The sequence below is a fragment of the Gossypium raimondii genome, chromosome 3 (genome assembly GCF_025698545.1).
Source record: "Gossypium raimondii isolate GPD5lz chromosome 3, ASM2569854v1, whole genome shotgun sequence".
NCBI classification, from domain to species: Eukaryota; Viridiplantae; Streptophyta; class Magnoliopsida; order Malvales; family Malvaceae; genus Gossypium; species Gossypium raimondii.
The window spans coordinates 3,481,719-3,501,576 of NC_068567.1; the positions used below are offsets into that span (position 1 = coordinate 3,481,719).

A 19,858-nucleotide genomic window follows, 5' to 3' on the forward strand; every position below is an offset into this window, starting at 1 on the left:
CTGACTAATGAAGGACTAACGAGGTACATATGTAAAAAAAAAATATAGTTTAGATACTCAAATTGATCAAAAAAGTGTTTAGGTAATTATTTAAGCAAATGAGTGTATTTTAAAGGACAATTTTAATATTAAGCCTTCAACCTATAAATAGATTTATTTATAATTAATTTAATTTAATTTAATATGATCTGATTTAAATTAATTGTTAAACACGTTTAATGACTTAAATTTTAGTCACAAATGACAAACTTCTAAAACATGATTTTTAGTTCAAATTGGTACTTTCAAGTAACTAAGTATTAATTTAGATAAAAAATCAAATTCAGGTAGTAATTTAAATCAAGAAGCAAAGTTTAGGTATTTAATTGGACCAAAATACCAAATGTAACTTTGAAGTCATGTTCAAGTACCTAATTAGAAAAAAAAACCTTAGGTATCAATTTGAACTCTGAAGCTAAGTTCAAGTACCAAAATGTATATTTCCCTTACTTTTCCAATAACCATTGAATGCTCTCATTTTCATCCACCAGATCGGAGCAAACATTAATTATTGACAGAAAATAATAATTCTAGTGATTATGTTGAAAGTAAACCTTAATTTTCTGTCACCGACAATCACAGTCCTTTTTGCATTATTTCTCAATTTTTAGTTCATCAACGATCAAGAATACTTTTTTCTTTTTTACAGTGATTATGTTGAGATTTCCTATAAAATTCTCTTTTTATTTGCAAGGAATCTACAACTCTAGTGTGAATCAGGGACATTGTCTTTGATCGCAGGGTGTTCGCTGAAATGCTTGACACAAGCATGCAGGCGCGGGAAGCTATCAGCTTTGATAAACTTAAATCCCACCGCATCTTCCATAGGCGCCAACATATGAATAACTATTCCTAAAACGAGGTCAGCCATGCCAATTCCATTAAAAAGAGGCCTAAGCTAAGCTACCAAGCAAAGAGGAAGAAGAAGAGATGGTTTCAGGGTGAGGCATGTGCTCCAAAAGGGTAGCGGTGGATGCAAGGCATCACATGCTGGGAAGGTTGGCTTCCATATTGGACAAGGAGTTGTTGAATGGCCAAAAAGTAGTGGTGGTGAGATGTGAAGAGATATGCATGTGGGGTGGATTGGTTAGCCAGAAGATGAATCTCATGAGGTTTCTTAGGGAGCGTATGAACACTGATCTTGCGTACCATTCGCGGGTGTGTTTTTCTTTTCGAGAGTCTTTTTTCCCTTTTAGTGTGTTTTCATAGTTCTTTATTTGGTCTGTGAATGAAAAGGATGGAAATTTCTGGGTTTTTGATGCTTGGTAATTTAGGAAGCCTTTATTATAAACTTTTTGAGAGATTTTTTTCTATTTATTTGAAGTTCTATGATTTGGATATTGGAATATATATTGCAAAAGAACCAATGGAATCTGCGTGTTTAGTTGTGTTTGATATCAAAATTAATAATGAGAGTTTGCTATTGATTTTTCTTGTTAGAGATCTGTGTGTTTTGTTATAGTTGGTTATTGGTAAAATGTAGGGACGAAGTGAAAGAGAGTAGAATGAGTGTGCTTGAGGTTATTATTGTTGGATTGAGAGAAAACTAATAGCTGAGAAAGTCTATGAATTTTATGGTGCAAAGGCAATGCTTTTGGCTTCAGCATATATGAAGTGAAGTATATAACTGGCTTCATTTGGACTTTCCTTATGGTAATTGATATTTGCTTTGATTGCAGGATGATTCCTCGCAAAGACTAAGCACGGAGTGGCAGCTTTCGCTGGTGTGAATTGAAGGCTTATGAGGGGATTCTTGCACCATATGATAAGACTAAGAGAATGGTTATTCCTGATGCTCTCAAGTTTTGCAGTAGTTGGTTTCTTTCGTGGAATTTAGAATTTCGTTTTCTTACTTGCTTCTGTGGATAGTTAGTCATGCTCAATGTTTTTTAAATTGGTGGAGAAAATAGCATTACCCTGGAGTAAATATGAAATATAACATTGAACGCTTTTATGTAGGTTATCCAACATTGAATGCTTAGGACTTGGTTTGGAGCTTCAGGAACTACTGATGAAGAAGTTTATGAAGACATCAAAAGAGTCATTTCATTGGTTTGGCAGTTCTAGGACTTGGTTGTCCTTTACTCAGAGCCAGAGCAGGTAGGTTCTGTTTTTACTTGGCTGTTTGTGATTGATGTTTGTTGCACCTTTTCCCCTCTCTTTTGTAACTGTATTGTAGCTTTGGGTCAGTGGTTGGGCTATGAATTTATGAATATCAAACTGTTGTGTCTGGTCAACATTGCAGACTCCTCGAATTGTCTCCTTACCGTCTGAGTCTTACAACCTACCAAGACAACACCGAACCAAACCTTCCGCATACAGAAGAAAAACATTCCTTGCAATAAAATTAAAATTGATACAAAAACTACAACATCCATAGGGAAGCATCAAAACACTTCAAAAAGATAACCACAATGACACTTGCGTACACCACAGCTCATAACACAAATCGAAAAAGAGATCAACTTCAAGACATCATCTCATGTTATCAATTTGTGAGCATCCTTTAGAAATTAAATAAACACCATAAAAGAAGCATCCAACAAATTGGCAGCAATGCAGTAACTGCAAACCTATTGCCTCCGTGACTCTTTAATTACAACCCCAAATATCATATGCCAAAACAAGGAGCAACATCAAAATCTTCATAATTAAACACTCTTGAAAGTTGCCTACACACCCTCTTTACTCATCCTTAGGTTAAAACATGTTCTTATCACCCCTAAACACCACCAGTCAAAATCATATCTTACTCGAGTTGAAAACACCTCCTAGTTGAAGAGAAGACAATCGAAATCATCCTTAACCCACCAACCCTTATCCAACATCGATCAAGAGGACACTAAACATGATTCCATAATAAGCTTGTTAAAATCCCTCAAGAAAGGAAAGCCGGATCAGCAGCATTCAACAGTGTTCCTCATCAGTTATGGCCGTCGATGATGAACCTCAGCCCCCTCAGCCTTACGAGTTCACATCCTGATTTCGCTTGGATTTCGTTTCGATGATAGTTTTTAGAGACGATTTGTGTTCAGTCACATTCTTTAGTTCTGGAGTTCTCTACTAAATCAGTTACATTCTTTCTAATGTTCTTTCTAGGAAAATCTTGTCATATACATGCTCAACCATTAGGGAATTTGACTTTGTTGCCTAATTTCTTTTTGTTGATGTTCTCAATTCTTTTCATATTTTTTTTAAATCATATATATATAGGTTACAACAATGTGGCATAGCTTTTAAATCATTATTTGTCACGATAATAATATTTAGCATGTTGATTATATTTAAAAATTAATTCAAGATAAATTCCTTATAAATATTGTCATGTAATTGTTGATGCTCTAAATGTTGATATGCATGAATATATTAAATATGCACTAAAAATGTAAAATTAAAATTAATTATAAGAAATATAAACTATAAAGCAAATTGAAGCAAATATATAGTAAAATTTTCAACTTAAAATATATATTTAAAACTTAAAGTATATTATTAAAGACGCATTTTAATAAAGATTGATTAAAGTAAATATATTTCAAATTTTTAATTAATTTAAACAAAATCAATTATAAAAAAATTATTATTTTCTTTTTCAAACCCTAACAAATTTATGGGAAAATTGAATGTTCCATATTCGTATCCTTAGAATGGAAATGCTGGGGTATTATGGGAAAAGAAATATTGACAAATAGTCTCACAAGTCAAGGACGAAAATGATTCTTCTCTTTAAGGACAAAAGCAAGACCTAAGAAAGTATACCATAAAGCGTGGAGTAAAGTGAAGCAAACTCGAGGGTTTTCTTGTAATGGATGTGAGTGAGTGTGAGAGTAGGACAGAGGGGGAAACCGTGGAACTTCAACATTTCAGTCATCCACATCCTTTGGTCTCCTTCAAATATCAGACTGTTGCACGCGAAGAAGTAGACCCAGAAGCAGCTCTTTGCCTTGGGTGTGAGAAACCTGTAGAGGGCTGGAGCTATGGCTGCAATCAATGTGAGTTTTATCTTCACAAGGGATGTGCTGAGTTAGACTTAGCCCCCAAGATTCAGCATCCCTTCCACCCCGAACACCCTCTCACTCTTCTGCCAAAATCACCTTATTCTGGGGGCTTAACCGCGTGCAGTTTTTGTGGTAAGAATTTTGAGGGATTTGTTTATAATTGTTTTGATTGTGAGTTCGATCTGCACATCAATTGTGCTTTGCTTCAATCATCCATTGCTACAAATTTTCCTCATTCTTTGCACCACCATCCTTTACACTTCATTCAAAACCATAACGAGGAAGTTGAGCGCGATTGCTCCGGATGTCAGAAACCATTATCTGGTCCAATTTACCATTGTTTAGATTGTTCTTATCCTACATTCTTTACTCTTCATAAGGAATGCGTTGAACTACCCCTAGAAATTAATCACCCCTGTGACCGTAAGCATCCCCTTACTCTTTTGCCTCAACGACCTGCACATCCCGAGAAATGTAGTTGCTATTTGTGCAAAATCCAATGGAGCGGGTTTGTTTATTCCTGCTCGCTTTGCAACTTTGAGCTTTCAGTTGATTATATTTTTTCACCACCAACAATCACCAATGCAAGCCATGAACACCCGTGGATGCTTATATCCAAAAAAATGTCATTTATTTGTGATTTTTGTGGCATTGTCGGAGATCACTCTCCCTATCTTTGTGCTACATGCAACCTTGCTGTACACAAGAATTGCATTTCATTGCCACGCAACATCAGGATAACACGACATTGTCACGTGATTTGTTTTTCATATTCTTTTCAACAAAATCAAGTTGAAGATTGTATGTGCAGAATTTGTTTCACGGAAGTTGATACAAGTTATGGTAGGTATTGTTGTTCTGCTTCTGGTTGTGATTATATTGCTCATGCACATTGTGCAACCAATAAATCAATTTGGGATGGAACAATTATCAAGGAAGGCTATGATGAGAGGCTTGGACCTTCGAATTTGATCACTGATGTTATTGAACAAATAAGTATTGAAGAGATTATGGTAGCAAGTAAGATCAAACATTCCTACCATCATCATAATTTAAGACTCACTTTTAGTGGTGAGATCAAAGATGATAGCCAGTGTGATGGGTGCATGAGGCCTATATCAACTCCTTTTTATAGTTGTGAGCAATGCAAGTTCTTTCTCCACAAAGATTGCGTTGAATTGCCTAAAGAAATGCCACACCCATTTCACAAGCATTTGCTTACTCTCTCAAACTCCCACGATGAGAATGGTTGTTCATGGTGCACTACTTGCCGTCGTCTGTATCAAGGATTTAGGTACAGATGCTACAAAGGAGATTGCTACTTCGAAATTGACATTCAATGTATGTTATTGTCGGACACCTTGAAGCACCCAAGTCATGAGCATTCACTCGTTCTTGTCCACAACGAGGGAACGAGCTGCAGTGCTTGTTTCAAAAATTTACTATCAATGGATGTTGCATATAGATGCATGAAGCGCTGTGATTTTAGTTTAGATGTAGGTTGTGCATCACTACCACTCACTGCTTGGTACAAGTATGACAGGCATGCTCTTACATTGACTTTTTCTGATGATTCTGAGCCTTCTCAACTTTACTGCGATCTCTGCGAGAAAGAAAGCCAAATTGTTGGTTTTACTACTGTGCTGATTGTGATAACTCTCTTCATCTCAATTGTGCTCTTGGGGATCTCCCATATATGAAGCTTGGGAACAAAATCAAAGGTACAGGTCATCGACATCCACTCACTGTTGTGAAAAACATCTGGAATTGCCCTCCATGTAAGGTATGTGGTGAGGTTTGCAATGGACAGGCCCTAGAATGTAAAGAATTTGAATGCAACTTTACCGTCCATTCGGTTTGCTGTTGGTTTCTCTATGAATCATCTGAATGATATTCCACTCAGTTTAAGAAACAGAGAAAGCACAATACGAGAGGTGTGTTGTGTTGTGTGGAAGGGTGTAGCAGATTTGGTAAAAATGGGTGATGGCCTTAGTTGTTGTATTTTGCATTATGTTATGTTTATGATAGTTGTTTGCGCAGTAGAAGGTTGTGTTAGATGAAACATGTATCTGTATCTTTCACTTTTTTATTTGATTCTTATCCTTTCAACTTTTATCTAAAATTATTGATGAGAAGAAAATATTTTTATTATCTTTCTATTCCTCCATTCTTAAAAATTGTGAGTGAATGTTAAGACCATGAAATGTATAAATGGTTTCTTAATTTTATTTATTTATAAATCTTAAATTTAAAATTTGAAGATCGAATTTGGTATATCTTATTATTTTTAAAAGTGAAAATATATGAAATTTGTGAAATAAATTGATCAAGATTTTGTGATCTTAAATCAACCAGTCATAAAAAAATGTACGTCTGTTTTAGTTTTAGAATTTAGATTAATTTTATATTACTTAATCAGTAAACATTTGTACTCCATATTCAAAATAATATTATTATGCCTAAATTCTAGAAAATAATTTTTCTTTATTTTAGATTTTATCCTAAATTTTTGAATCTTCCACCAGATTTTATTGTAATTTCATTTTAAAGATAAATCAACATTTTTCACAACTTAAAAAGGAATAAAGTCAATTTAAGCAAAAAAATCCTTTTTTTTTCCCCTTTGCCCTCAAAATATCAAGAAAAACCCCCTTTCTTTTATTTTGGAAAGAAAGAGAAACCTGTAGAGGGCTGGAGCTATGCCTGCAATCAATGTCGGTTTTTTCTTCACAAGGGATGTGCTGAGTTAGAGTTAGCCCCCAAGATTCAGCATCCCTTCCACCCTCTCACTCTTCTGCCAAAATCACCTTATTCTGGGGGCATAACCGCGTACAGTTTGTTTGGTAAGAATTTTGAGGGATTTGTTTATAATTGTTTTGATTGTGAGTTCGATCTGCACATCACTTGTGCTTTGCTTCAATCATCCATTGCTGCAAATTTTCCTAATTCTTTGCACCCCCATCCTTTACACTTCATTCAAAATCATAACAAGGAAGTCGAGCCTGATTGCCCGGGGTGTCGGAAACCAATATCTGGTCCATTTTACCACTGTTCAGATTGCACTTGTCCTAAATTGTTTTAACCTTCATAAGGAATGTGCTGAACTACCCCTTGAGATTAATCACCCCTGTGACCGTAAGCATCCTCTTACTCTCTTGTCACAACCGCCTACTCATCCCAAGAAATGTAGTTGCTATTTGTGCAGAATCTATGCAACTTTGATCTTTCACTTGATAGTTTTCTTTTTTCACCACCAAAAATCACAGTTGCAAGTCATGAACACGCGTGGATGCTTGTATCTAGAAAAATGTGGTTTGTTTGTGATTTTTGTGGCACTGACGGAGATCACTCCCCCTATTTGTACCCTAAACTTAAACTTTGCCCTCGCACTACCCAGTTCAATCTAGGCTTAATATAAAAATTGCCCCCTAAATTATATTCATTTTCTCAGATAGGTATCTAAACCATTTTTTTGTCAAATTGAGTACTTAAAGTAATTTTTTCCCGCATTGGTACGCTGTTGCCTGTTAGTTCTCCCTTAGTCAACCATTAGTCAACATTGTTCGATGTTCAATGATGATGTGGCCCAATAAGTAATAAGCACGTGGAAAAAAAGCCACATAAGTAAACCATCTCATTCTTTGTATAAAAAAAGCCACATAAGTAAATCATCTCATAATTAAAAATAATATTAAGAAATATTTTCACACCCTGTTACTCTCCCACAGTCCCCTACCATCCTCACCCAACCCTTTCCCTCTGCTAACCCTTCAATTATATTTTCATAAAAAAAAAATCCTCCTTTTTTTCTTCAACATTGATTCTTTGTCTCACAATTCCATTTAAATCCATCCACCACATGTTTGGGAAAATGACCCTCAAAAAAATAGATTTTAAGCCTGAAATTGGTGTTTTCCTTTTCATGTATTGGATTTGCTTTCTTATAGTAGGATTATAAGTTTGTGGGTGAAGGTTTTGTATTTGTTAGTTTGGTTTAGTGGACTCTTAATTTTATTTATGGCCTTCTTCCAATTCGGAATTTTGTTTGTACTCTGAATCTCTAAAGTGCAAATAACCAAATTAAGCATCTTTAATGTACCAATTGGTTTGTGTCTTTTACAGAAAAATAAATTTTCTAATTTTTTTTTATTTTGCCACATGCCTATTAGTGATTGAGCCACATCATCATTGACTAAGTTGATTAATGGTTGACTAACGAAGGACTAACGAGGTACAAACGTAAGAAAAAATATGGTTTAGATACTCAAATTGATCAAAAAAGTGTTTAGGTAATTATTTAAGCAAATGAGTATATTTTAAAGGACAATTTTAATATTAAGCCTTCAACCTATAAATAGATTTATTTATAATTGATTTAATTTAATATGATCTAATTCAAATTAATTGTAAAACACATTTAATGACTTAATTTTTAGTCACAAATGATAAACTTCTACAACATAGTTTTTAGTTCAAATTGGTACTTTCAAATAACTAAGTATTAATTTAGATAATAAAAATCAAATTCGGTATTAATTTAAATCAAGAAGCTAAGTTTAGGTACTTAATTTGACCAAAATACCAAATGGAACTTTGAATTCATGTTCAAGTACCTAATTGGAAAAACAAAACCTTAGGTATCAATTTGAACTCTGAAGCTAAGTTCAAGTATCAAAATATATATTTCCCTTACTTTTCCAATCAATAATAATTCTAGTGATTATGTTGAAAGTAAACCTTAATTTTTGGTCACCGACAACCACAATCCTTTTTGCATTATTTCTCAATTTTTAGTTCATAAACGATCAAGAATACCTTTTTTTTTATAGTGATTATGTTGTGATTTCCTATAAAATTCTCTTTTTATTTGCAAGGAATCTACAACTCTAGTGTGAATCAGGGACATTGTCTTTGATCGCAGGGTGTTCGCCGAAATGCTTGACACAAGCATGCCGGCGTGGGAAGCTATCAGCTCTGATGAACTTAAATCCCACCGCCTCTTCCATAGGCGCCAACATATGAATAACTATTCCTAAAACGAGGTCAGCCATGCCAATTCCATTAAAAAGAGGCCTAAGCTAAGCTACCAAGCAAAGAGGAAGAAGAAAAGATGGTTTCAGGGTGAGGCATGGGCTCCAAAAGGGTAGCGGTGGATGCAAGGCATCACATGCTGGGAAGGTTGGCTTCCAGATTGGCATGGTCTCATCCAGTTTCCTGCTCCTCTAACACCCTCTGGCGTACCATTCGTGGGTGCGTTTTTCTTTTCGAGAGTTTTTTTTCCCTTTTAGTGTGTTTTCGTAGTTCTTTATTTGGTCTGTGAAGGAAAAGGATGGAAATTTCTGGGCTTTTGATGCTTGGTAATTTAGGAAGCCTTTATTATAAACTTTTTGAGAGATTTTTTCTATTTATTTGAAGTTCTATGATTTGGATATTGGAATATATATTGCAAAAGAACCAAAGGAATCTGTGTGTTTAGTTATGTTTGATATCAAAATTAATAATGAGAGTTTGCTATTGATTTTTCTTATTAGAGATCCGTGTGTTTGTTATAGTTGGTTATTGGTAAAATGTAAGGACGAAGTGAAAGAGAGTAGAATGAGTGTGCTTGAGGTTATTATTGTTGGATTGAGAGAAAACTAATAGCTGACAAGGTCTATGAATCTTATGGTGCAAAGGCAATGCGTTTGGCTTCAGCATATATGTAGTGAAGTATATAACTGGGCTTCATTTTGACTTTTCTTATGGTAATTGATAGTTGTTTTGATTGCAGGATGATTCCTCGCAAAGACTAAGGACGGAGTGGCAGCTTTCGCTGGTTTGAAATTGAAGGCTAATGAGGGGATTCCTGCACCATATGATAAGACTAAGAGAATGGTTATTCCTGATGCTCTCAAGTTTTGCAGTAGTTGGTTTCTTTCGCGGAATTTAGAATTTGGTTTTCTTACTTGCTTCTGTGGATAGTTAGTCATGCTCAATGTTTTTATTGTTCTTTCGGTTTTTTTAAATTAGGGTTTTGAGGTTTCAGAAAGGAGACAAATTGGTGGAGAAAATAGCATTACCCTGGAGTAAATATGAAATATAACATTGAACGCTTTTATGTAGGTTATCCAACACGCTGAATGCTTAGGACTTGGTTTGGAGCTTTAGGAACTACTGATTAAGAAGTTTATGAAGACATCAAAAGAGTCATTTCATTGGTTTGGCAGTTCTAGGACTTGGTTGTCCTTTACTCAGAGCCAGAGCAGGTAGGTTCTGTTTTTACTCGGCTGTTTGTGATTGATGTTTGTTGCACCTTTTCCCCTCTCTTTTTGTAACTGTATTGTAGCTTTGGGTCAGTGGTTGGGCTATGAATTTATGAATATCAAACTGTTGTGTCTGGTCAACATTGCAGACTCCTCGAATTGTCTCCTTACCATCTGAGTCTTACAACCTACCAAGACAACACCGAACCAAACCTTCCGCATACAGAAGAAAAACATTCCTTGCAATAAAATTAAAACTGATACAAAAACCACAACATCCCAAAACACCTCAAAAAGATAACCACGACGACACTTGCATACACCACAGCTCATGACACAAATCGAAAAAGAGCTCAACTTCAAGACATCATCTCATGTTATCAATTTGTGAGCATCCCTTAGAAACTAAATAAACACCATAAAAGACGCATCCAACAAATTGGCAGCAATGCAGTAACAGCAAACCTATTGCCTCTGTGAGTCTTTAATTACAACCCCAAATATCATATACCAAAGCAAGGAGCAACATCAAAACCTTCATAATTAAACACTCTTGAAAAGTTGCCTACACACCCTTTTTACTCATCCTTAGGTTAAAACATGTTCTTATCACCCCTAAACACCACCAGTCCAAATCATATCTTACTCGAGTTGAAAAACCTCCTAGTTGAAGAGAAGACAATCGAAATCATCCTTAACCCACAAACCCTTATCCAACATCGATCAAGAGGACACTGAACATGATTCCATAATAAGCTTGTTAAAATCCCTCAAGAAAGGAAAGCTGGATCAGCAGCATTCAACAGTGTTCCTCATCAGTTATGGCGGTCAATGATGAACCTCAGCCCCCTGAGCCTTTCGAGTTCACATCCTGATTTCGCTTGGATTTCATTTCGATGATAGTTTTTAGAGATGACTTGTGTTCCGTCACATTCTTTTGTTCAGGAGTTCTCTACTAATCAGTTACATTCTTTCTTATGTGCTTTCTATTTGTACGGAAAATCTTGTCATATACATGCTCAACCATTAGGGAATTCAATTTTGTTGCTGATACGAACTCGGTTGCATCATGTTACGACACAACTGGACGGCATCGGCATTGGCCCAAACACGAGGGTCCCAAGTGCAAAATGAAGTGTTAATTCGAGTTTGTTAATTTGGTTGCTGGAAAAAATGAGGATGACTATTACTTCTAGATTTCTTAGCTATAGTTTAATTGCTGGAATAAAAGTTAATTCGGTTTTAGTTAATTAGTTAATTAATTAGTTAAGTTCCATAAATATGTCATGGTTTAAACATCAATAATTAGAATTTAAATTTGTCAAAAAATATGGACATTTTAAATGTGTTTTAAGTTCATTAATTCTGTCCAAAATTCATACTGCTTTAATATGAGATTTAACTTGGTCTTAGTTTAGAACAAATTAAATAGGTCTTAATTTAGACAACTTAATTGTGACTCACTTCCAGACCAATTAATTGTGTCTAACATTCAGCTTTTATGTTGCATTAAACCGATCTTTAAATATGTTTTGTAGGTTGGCTGAATAGGCTGCCCATCAACCAATACATTGGACGGCATTAAAGGGACAGCATGCACCTGGACGTACATGCACCTAGCAGCTGCTGTTTGCTCTCCTCCAAGCATCTCCTCGTGGAAGCAATAGCCAAGAGTGTCCCAATTTGTTTCATCAGCTGATTAATTCGGTTCACACATAATTGTCCAGCCAATTCGAGCCATTCACACCTAGTTGACCATTCATTGCCGGCTTTTCACCTTTGATGGCTGTCCATGCGCCACCAACAGTCACAATTTAATTAAAGCTTGTTTGGCTGCCCAAGGGAGGTTAATGCATGTTCATTCAACTTAGCTGATAAGGAACTTGTTAGATTCAGCTAATTTTCTAAATACATTTAGCTGACCATTCGAGAACAGCAAAGGTTAAGGATGTTGGCGTGTCCAATGATTGGATGCATTCATTTGCTGACTCAATTACTCCAGCTCAAGAACCGAATTTATCCAGATGAATTACTCAGCTATTTCGTCAGTCCATGGCTGTTACTCCAGCTCAAGAACCGAATTTATCCAGATGAATGCTCAGCAATTAAGTCAGTCCATGACTGTTCGGGCATAGCAAGAGCCAGCTGATCATTAAGCTAAACATTGGATAATTTCAACTGGAATTTAAGTTAACATTTGTGTTTAATTAATTGTTATAAATTGAGGCTATTCGGCTGGACCTATGTGAGCTTATAAATAGCTCATTGTAAACCGTTTAGAAGGTTACTTAACTTTGAAATTTTATGAATATTAAGCCTTGAGTTATTCAACTCTTGTAAGAGTTGTTCGTTTGAGACTCGATTGACTTATCTAGCTCCGTCTAGTGGCGTCAACCCGATTCTTGTTTGAACTTATCACTTCCAGCAAGTGTGGCGTTCATCCTATACCGTAGGTTCCTATCTCTTTAGATAGTGGGTCTCGGTTTACTATCTTTTTATCCAATTTCATTTCCAAGTGTTGATATAAAAATTGGGTCGATATTCACCTTTAATATCGGTCCATTCTTCAAACTTGTTTTACCCAAACTTAGCAGAAACTATCACATATTAACCTTTACAAATATACCAACTTAAAAGCCTTCTTGTTTCAGCCTTCAAATACGATACTTCTCAATTTACGATCGGAAAACTTAGCAACACGTAATCAACTCCAAGCACGGGTTCGCATCAGTTGCCTAATTTCTTTTCATTGATGCTTTGCTCTCAATTCTTTTCACATTTTTTTCAAATCATATATATAGGTTATAACTATGTGGCATAGCTTTTAAATCACTATTTATTATGATAATAATATTTCACATGTTGATTATATTTAAAAAAATTAATTCAAAGTAAATTCCTTATAAATATTGTCATGTAATTTTGATGCTCTAAATGTTGATATGCATGACTATATTAAATATACACTAAAAATATAATATTAAAATTAATTATAAGAAATATAAACTATAAAGCAAATTGAAGCAAATATATAGTAAAATTTTCAACTTAAAATATATATTTAAAATTAAAATATATTATTAAAGACGCATTTTAACAAAGATTGATTAAAGTAAATATATTTCAAATTCTTAATTAATATAAGCAAAACTCAATTATAAAAAAAATATTATTATCTTTTTCAAACTCTAACAAATTTATGGGAAAATTGGATGTTCCATATTCTTATCCTTAGAATGGAAATGCTGGGGTATTATAGGAAAATAAATATTGACAAATAGTCTCACAAGTCAACGACGAAAAAGATTCTTCTCTTTAAGGACAAAAGCAAGACCTAAGAAAGTATACCACAAAGGGTGGAGTAAAGTGAAGCAAACTTAAGGGTTTTCTTGTAATGGATGTGAGTGAGTGTGAGAGTAGGACAGAGGGGAAGACCATGGAACTTCAACATTTCAGTCATCCACATCCTTTGGTCTTCTTCAAATATCAGACTGTTGCAAGCAAAGAAGTAGACCCAGAAGCAGCTCGTTGCTTTGCGTGTGAGAATCCTTTAGAGGGCCGGAGCTACGGCTGCAATCAATGTAAGTTTTACCTTCATAAGGGATGTGCTGAGTTAGAGTTAGTCCCCCGGATGCAACATCCCTTTCACCCACAACACCCTCTCACATTTTTCCCACAATCACCTTATCAGGGTGAATACGTGTGTAGTTTGTGTGGAGGAATGTTCTGGGGATTTGTTTATCATTGTAGATCTTGTTTATTTGATCTGCACATCAGTTGTGCTTTGCTTCAATCATCCATTGCTACAAATTTTCCTCATTCTTTGCACCACCATCCTTTACACTTCATTCAAAACCATAACGAGGAAGTTGAGCGCGATTGCTCCGGATGTCAGAAACCATTATCTGGTCCGATTTACCATTGTTTAGATTGTTCTTATCCTACATTCTTTACTCTTCATAAGGAATGCGTTGAACTACCCCTAGAAATTAATCACGCCTGTGACCGTAAGCATCCCCTTACTCTTTTGCCCCAACGACCTGCACATCCCGAGAAATGTAGTTGCTATTTGTGCAAAATCCAATGGAGCGGGTTTGTTTATTCCTGCTCGCTTTGCAACTTTGAGCTTTCAGTTGATGATATTTTTTCACCACCAACAATCACCAATGCAAGCCATGAACACCCGTGGATGCTTATATCCAAAAAAATGTCATTTATTTGTGATTTTTGTGGCATTGTCGGAGATCACTCTCCCTATCTTTGTGCTACATGCAACCTTGTTGTCCACAAGAATTGCATTTCATTGCCACGCAACATCAGGATAACACGACATTGTCACGTGATTTGTTTTTCATACTCTTTTCAACAAAATCAAGTTGAAAATTGTATGTGCAGAATTTGTTACACGGAAGTTGATACAAGTTATGGTAGGTATTGTTGTTCTGCTTCCGGTTGTGATTATATTGCTCATGCACATTGTGCAACCAATAAATCAATTTGGGATGGAACAATTATCAAGGAAGGCTATGATGAGAGGCATGGACCTTCGAATTTGATCACCGATGTTATTGAACAAATAAGTATTGAAGAGATTATGGTAGCAAGTAAGATCAAACATTCCTACCATCATCATAATTTAAGACTCACTCTTAGTGGTGAAATCAAAGATGATAGCCAGTGTGATGGGTGCATGAGGCCTATATCAAATCCATTTTATAGTTGTGAGCAATGCAAGTTCTTTCTCCATAAAAATTGCGCTGAATTATCTAAAGAAATGCGACATCCATTTCACAAGCACTTACTTACACTCACAAACTCAAGCACGCTCGGTGACTTTTCAAGTTGTGATGCCTGCAGTCATTTGTACCAGGGATTTAGCTATCGGTGCTACAGAAGAGGTTGCAACCTCAACTTTGACATTCGGTGTATGTTAATGTTGGACACCTTGAACCATCCAAGTCATGACCATTCACTCTTACTTGAGCATAACCAGCAAAGAAATTGCAGTGCTTGTTCCGGAACAATGGAACCATGGAGAGTTGCATATAGATGCATGAAGCGTTGTGATTACACTTTAGATGTAGGTTGTGCAACACTACCACCCACTGCTTGGTACAAGTATGACAAACATCCTCTTACTCTGACTTATTCTGATGATTCTGAACCTTCTCAACTTTACTGCGATCTCTGTGAGAAAGAAAGGCAGCCGAATAGTTGGTTTTACTATTGTGTTGATTGTGATAACTCTCTTCATCTCAATTGTGCTCTTGGGGATCTCCCATATATGAAGCTTGGGAACAAAATAAAAGGTACAGGTCATCAACATCGACTCACTGTTGTGAAAAACATCTGGAATTGTCCTCCATGTGAGAAATGTCGTGAGCTTTGCAACGGACGTGCCCTAGAATGTAAAGAATTTGGATGCAACTTTACCATACACTGGAATTGTTGTTGGTATTTGACCTTCTAGGACTCTGGTGAACCATTTCAATGATACTCCACTCAAGTTTACCAGACAGAGAAGTCGCAACTTCACATGTCTGTTCTGTCCATCTGCATGCATGTACCTGATTTGCCAACAAGGGCTCATGTCCGTTTGTTTTTCTTAATTGCTTTTTATTATGTTATTGTTGTCTAAGAACTTAAACCTTGTTTAAATCAAACATGATTTCAGGCTAGTCATGAGACTTCTTTTAGGGTAAATATACATTTTGATGCCTGAATTTGGCTCTAAGGTTCACATTGGTACCTGAACTTGACGTCTCGGTTCAAATTGGCTTTTAAGTCCAAATTAGTACTAGAGTTAGATGAGGTATTTGAACCAATTTTAACTATGAAGTCAAGTTTGGTACTAATTTGAACCAATATGACAAGTTCAAATGCCTAATTGAACAACAAAAATTTAAGTACCAAATTGAACCTTGAGGTTAAGTATTTATCATTTTAAGTTTTTTAATCATTTGAATAAATGGAAAAATAGCAATTTTGGCCCTTTGTGAAAATTAATCATATAATTTAAGCTCTTTTAGAGTGAAACTTTTATCTTCGGTCTCAAAATTTTAAAATTTTGGCTTCGTCACTATAAGAGACTAAATCACAAGAAAATGAGCAAATCCTGAAGGGGCAGGTAGGGGACTGTTCATATAAATGATGATATTATAAATTAATATATAGTAAAATTTTATTTTAGTCCTTTAAAATAAAACAATTCTATTTAATCCCTTTAAATATGATAAATTACATTTTAACCTTTCAAAAATTTACATTTTAATTTATAAATTTTCTAATTTTTTCATTTTGCCACATGTCTATTGGTGATTGAGCCACATCATCATTGACCAAGGTTAATTAACGGCTGACTAACGAAGGACTAACGAGGTACAAATGTAAGAAAAAATATATAGTTTAGATACTCATATTGATCAAAAAAGTGTTTAGGTACTAATTTAAGCAAATAAGGATATTTTAAAGGACAATTTTAATATTAAGCCTTCACCTATAAATAGATTTATTTATAATTAATTTAATTTAATATGATCTGATTCAAATTAATTGTTAAACACATTTAATGACTTAAATTTTAGTCACAAATGACAAACTTTTACAGCATAGTTTTTAGTTCAAATTGGTACTTTCAAATAACTAAGTATTAATTTAGATAATAAAAATCAAATTCGGTATTAATTTAAATCAAGAAGCTAAGTTTAGGTACTTAATTGGACCAAAATACCAAATGGAACTTTGAAGTCATGTTCAAGTACCTAATTGGAAAAAAGAAAAACCTTAGGTATCAATTTGAACTCTGAAGCTAAGTTTAAGTACCAAAATGTATATTTCCCTTACTTTTCCAATAACCATTGAATGCTCTCATTTTTATCTACCAGATCGGAGCAAACACTAATTATTGACAGAAAATAACAATTCTAGTGATTATGTTTAAAGTAAAATTTAATTTTATGTCACCGACAATCACAATCCTTTTTGCATTATTTCTCAATTTTTAGTTCATAAACGATCAAGAATACTTTTTTTTTACGGTGATTATGTTGAGATTTCCTATAAAAATCTCTTTTTATTTGCAAGGAATCTACAACTCTAGTGTGAATCAGGGAAGCATGCAGGCGTGGGAAGCTATCAGCTCTGATAAACTTAAATCCCACCGCCCCTTCCATAGGCGCCAACATATGAATAACTATTCCTTAAACGAGGTCAGCCATGCCAATTCCATTAAAAAGAGGCCTAAGCTAAGCTACCAAGCAAAGAGGAAGAAGAAGAGATGGTTTCAGGGTGAGGCATGTGCTCTAAAAGGGTAGCGGTGGATGCAAGGCATCACATGCTGGGAAGGTTGGCTTCCATATTAGCCAAGGAGTTGTTGAATGGCCAAAAAATAGTGGTGGTGAGATCTGAAGAGATATGCATGTGGGGTGGATTGGTTAGCCAGAAGATGAATCTCATGAGGTTTCTTAGGAAGCGTATAAACACTAAGCCTTCTCATGGTCTCATCCAGTTTCCTGCTCCTCTAACATCCTTTGGCGTACCATTCGTGGGTGTGTTTTTCTTTTCGAGAGTCTTTTTCCCTTTTAGTGTGTTTTCATAGTTCTTTATTTGGTCTGTGAATGAAAAGGATGGAAATTTCTGGGTTTTTTATGCTTGGTAATTTAGGAAGCCTTTATTATAAACTTTTTGAGAGATTTTTTTCTATTTATTTGAAGTTCTATGATTTGGATATTGGAATATATATTGCAAAAGAACCAATGGAATCTGTGTGTTTAGTTATGTTTGATATCAAAATTAATAATGAGAGTTTGCTATTGATTTTTCTTGTTAGAGATCTGTGTGTTTGTTATAGTTGGTTATTGGTAAAATGTAGGGACGAAGTGAAAGAGAGTAGAATGAGTGTGCTTGAGGTTATTATTGTTGGATTGGGAGAAAACTAATAGCTGACAAGGTCTATGAATCTTATAGTGCAAAGGCAATGCGTTTGGCTTCAGCATATATGAAGTGAAGTATATAACTGGGCTTCATTTTGACTTTCCTTATGGTAATTGATATTTGCTTTGATTGCAGGATGATTCCTCGCAAAGACTAAGCATGGAGTGGCGACTTTATTGGTGTGAATTGAAGGCTTATGAGGGATTCTTGCACCATATGATAAGACTAAGAGAATGGTTATTCTGATGCTCTCAAGTTTTGCAAGAGTTGGTTTCTTTCATGAATTTAGAATTTGGTTTTCTTACTTGCTTCGTGGATAGTTAGTCATGCTCAATGTTTTTAAATTGGTGGAGAAAATATCATTACCACAGAGTAAATATGAAATATAACATTGAACGCTTTTATGTAGGTTATCCAACATTGAATGCTTAGGACTTGGTTTGGAGCTTCAGAACTCTTGATGAAGAAGTTTATGAAGACATCAAAAGAGTCATTTCATTGGTTTGGCGTTCTAGGACTTGGTTGTCCTTTACTCGAGCCAGGCAGTGTAGGTTCTGTTTTACTCGGCTTTTGTGATTGATGTTTGTTGCACCTTTTCCCCTCTTTTTGTAATCAGTATTGTAGCTTTGGGTCGATGGTTGGGCTATGAATTTATGAATATCAAACTGTTGTGTCGGTCAACATTGCAGACTCCTCGAATTGTCTCCTTCTTATTCGAAGTCTTACAACCTACCAAGACAACACCGAACCAAACCTTCCGCATACGGAAGAAAAACATTCCTTGCAATAAAGTTAAAAGCGATACAAAACCACAACATCCCAAAACACCTCAAAAGATAACCACAATGACACTTGCGACAAACGACTCATGACACAAATCGAAAAAGAGATCAACTTCAAGACATCATCTCATGTTATCAGTTTGTGAGCATCCCTTAGAAACTAAATAAACACCATAAAAGAAGCATGCAACAAATTGGCAGCAATGCAGTAACAAACCTATTGCCTCCGTGAGTCTTTAATTACAACCCCAAATATCATATACCAAAACAAGGAGCAATGTAACAGCCCGATTCTGGGCCTAGTCGGAATAGTAGTTTCGAGACCACAAATCCGACGAGGGAAAATATGGTTATTATTATATTTTTATGGTCTACAATTTCACGGAAAATTTTCGTAAAAATTTCGTTCGAAAATTTCGACGTTTGGGCACTCAATTTAGTCAAAAGGACTAAATTGTAAAAAGTGCAAAAGTTGAGTTCTATATATAGAAGTGTCTAATTGATATGAAATTATAAGTTGGGCGTCCTTATGTGGTAATTAGACCATTAGTAATTGATGGACAAAATAGACATAAGAAATGAGAGAAATAGATTTTTTTTAAGTGGGGGCATTTTAGTCATTTGGTTATAAAAAGAATAAAATGGGAAAAAGATGACAAAAATCATCATCTTCTCCATAAGTTGCTGCCGAATTTTAAGGGACACCATAGCTAAGGTTTCTTTGCTTTCTCAAGGTCATAGTAAGTGTATCATAGCCCCGTTTTTAATGTTCTTTGCATTTTTGAAATCCTCGTAGCTCGGTTTAGCTTATTTTACTGTTAATTCATGTTAGGGTTTATATTTGGAAAAATACCCATAGGTGAAA

At 35.2% G+C, this 19,858-nt stretch overlaps 2 protein-coding genes across 11 annotated transcripts; both read left to right on the forward strand.

Annotated features, from left to right (window-relative positions):
• Positions 1 to 554: 554 nt before the first annotated feature.
• Positions 555 to 18,379, forward strand: LOC105796589 (uncharacterized). 10 transcript variants are annotated; one of them, XR_008194190.1, is made up of 7 exons: positions 564 to 1,197; positions 1,719 to 1,821; positions 1,999 to 2,139; positions 8,959 to 9,287; positions 9,808 to 9,911; positions 10,140 to 10,282; positions 11,818 to 12,610. XR_008194190.1 is itself a non-coding variant. In XM_052627986.1 (4 exons), the coding sequence occupies exons 3-4, from the start codon at positions 2,051 to 2,053 to the stop codon at positions 5,735 to 5,737; spliced, it is 978 nt and encodes a 325-aa protein (XP_052483946.1). In that variant the 5' UTR covers positions 561 to 1,197; positions 1,719 to 1,852; positions 1,999 to 2,050; the 3' UTR covers positions 5,738 to 6,188. The 10 variants fall into 10 exon arrangements, 4 of the variants coding, with proteins under 4 accessions (XP_052483945.1, XP_052483944.1, XP_052483946.1 ...); XR_008194195.1 differs by lacking the exons at positions 9,808 to 9,911; positions 10,140 to 10,282; positions 11,818 to 12,610 and adding an exon at positions 18,347 to 18,379 and having other exon boundaries at positions 555 to 1,197; XR_008194191.1 differs by lacking the exons at positions 564 to 1,197; positions 1,719 to 1,821; positions 1,999 to 2,139 and adding an exon at positions 6,675 to 6,880.
• On the forward strand, positions 13,604 to 15,957 carry LOC105796587 (uncharacterized). Its single transcript, XM_052627983.1, has one exon. It carries the CDS (start codon positions 13,674 to 13,676, stop codon positions 15,747 to 15,749), a length of 2,076 nt encoding a protein of 691 aa, XP_052483943.1. The 5' UTR covers positions 13,604 to 13,673; the 3' UTR covers positions 15,750 to 15,957.
• Positions 18,380 to 19,858: the final 1,479 nt, after the last annotated feature.

Coding starts and splice junctions, on each gene's coding strand:
- LOC105796587 (XM_052627983.1), top strand. CDS start 13,674: ATGGATGTGAGTGAGTGTGAGAGTAGGACAGAGGGGAAGACCATGGAA.
- LOC105796589 (XM_052627985.1), top strand. CDS start 3,845: ATGGATGTGAGTGAGTGTGAGAGTAGGACAGAGGGGGAAACCGTGGAA.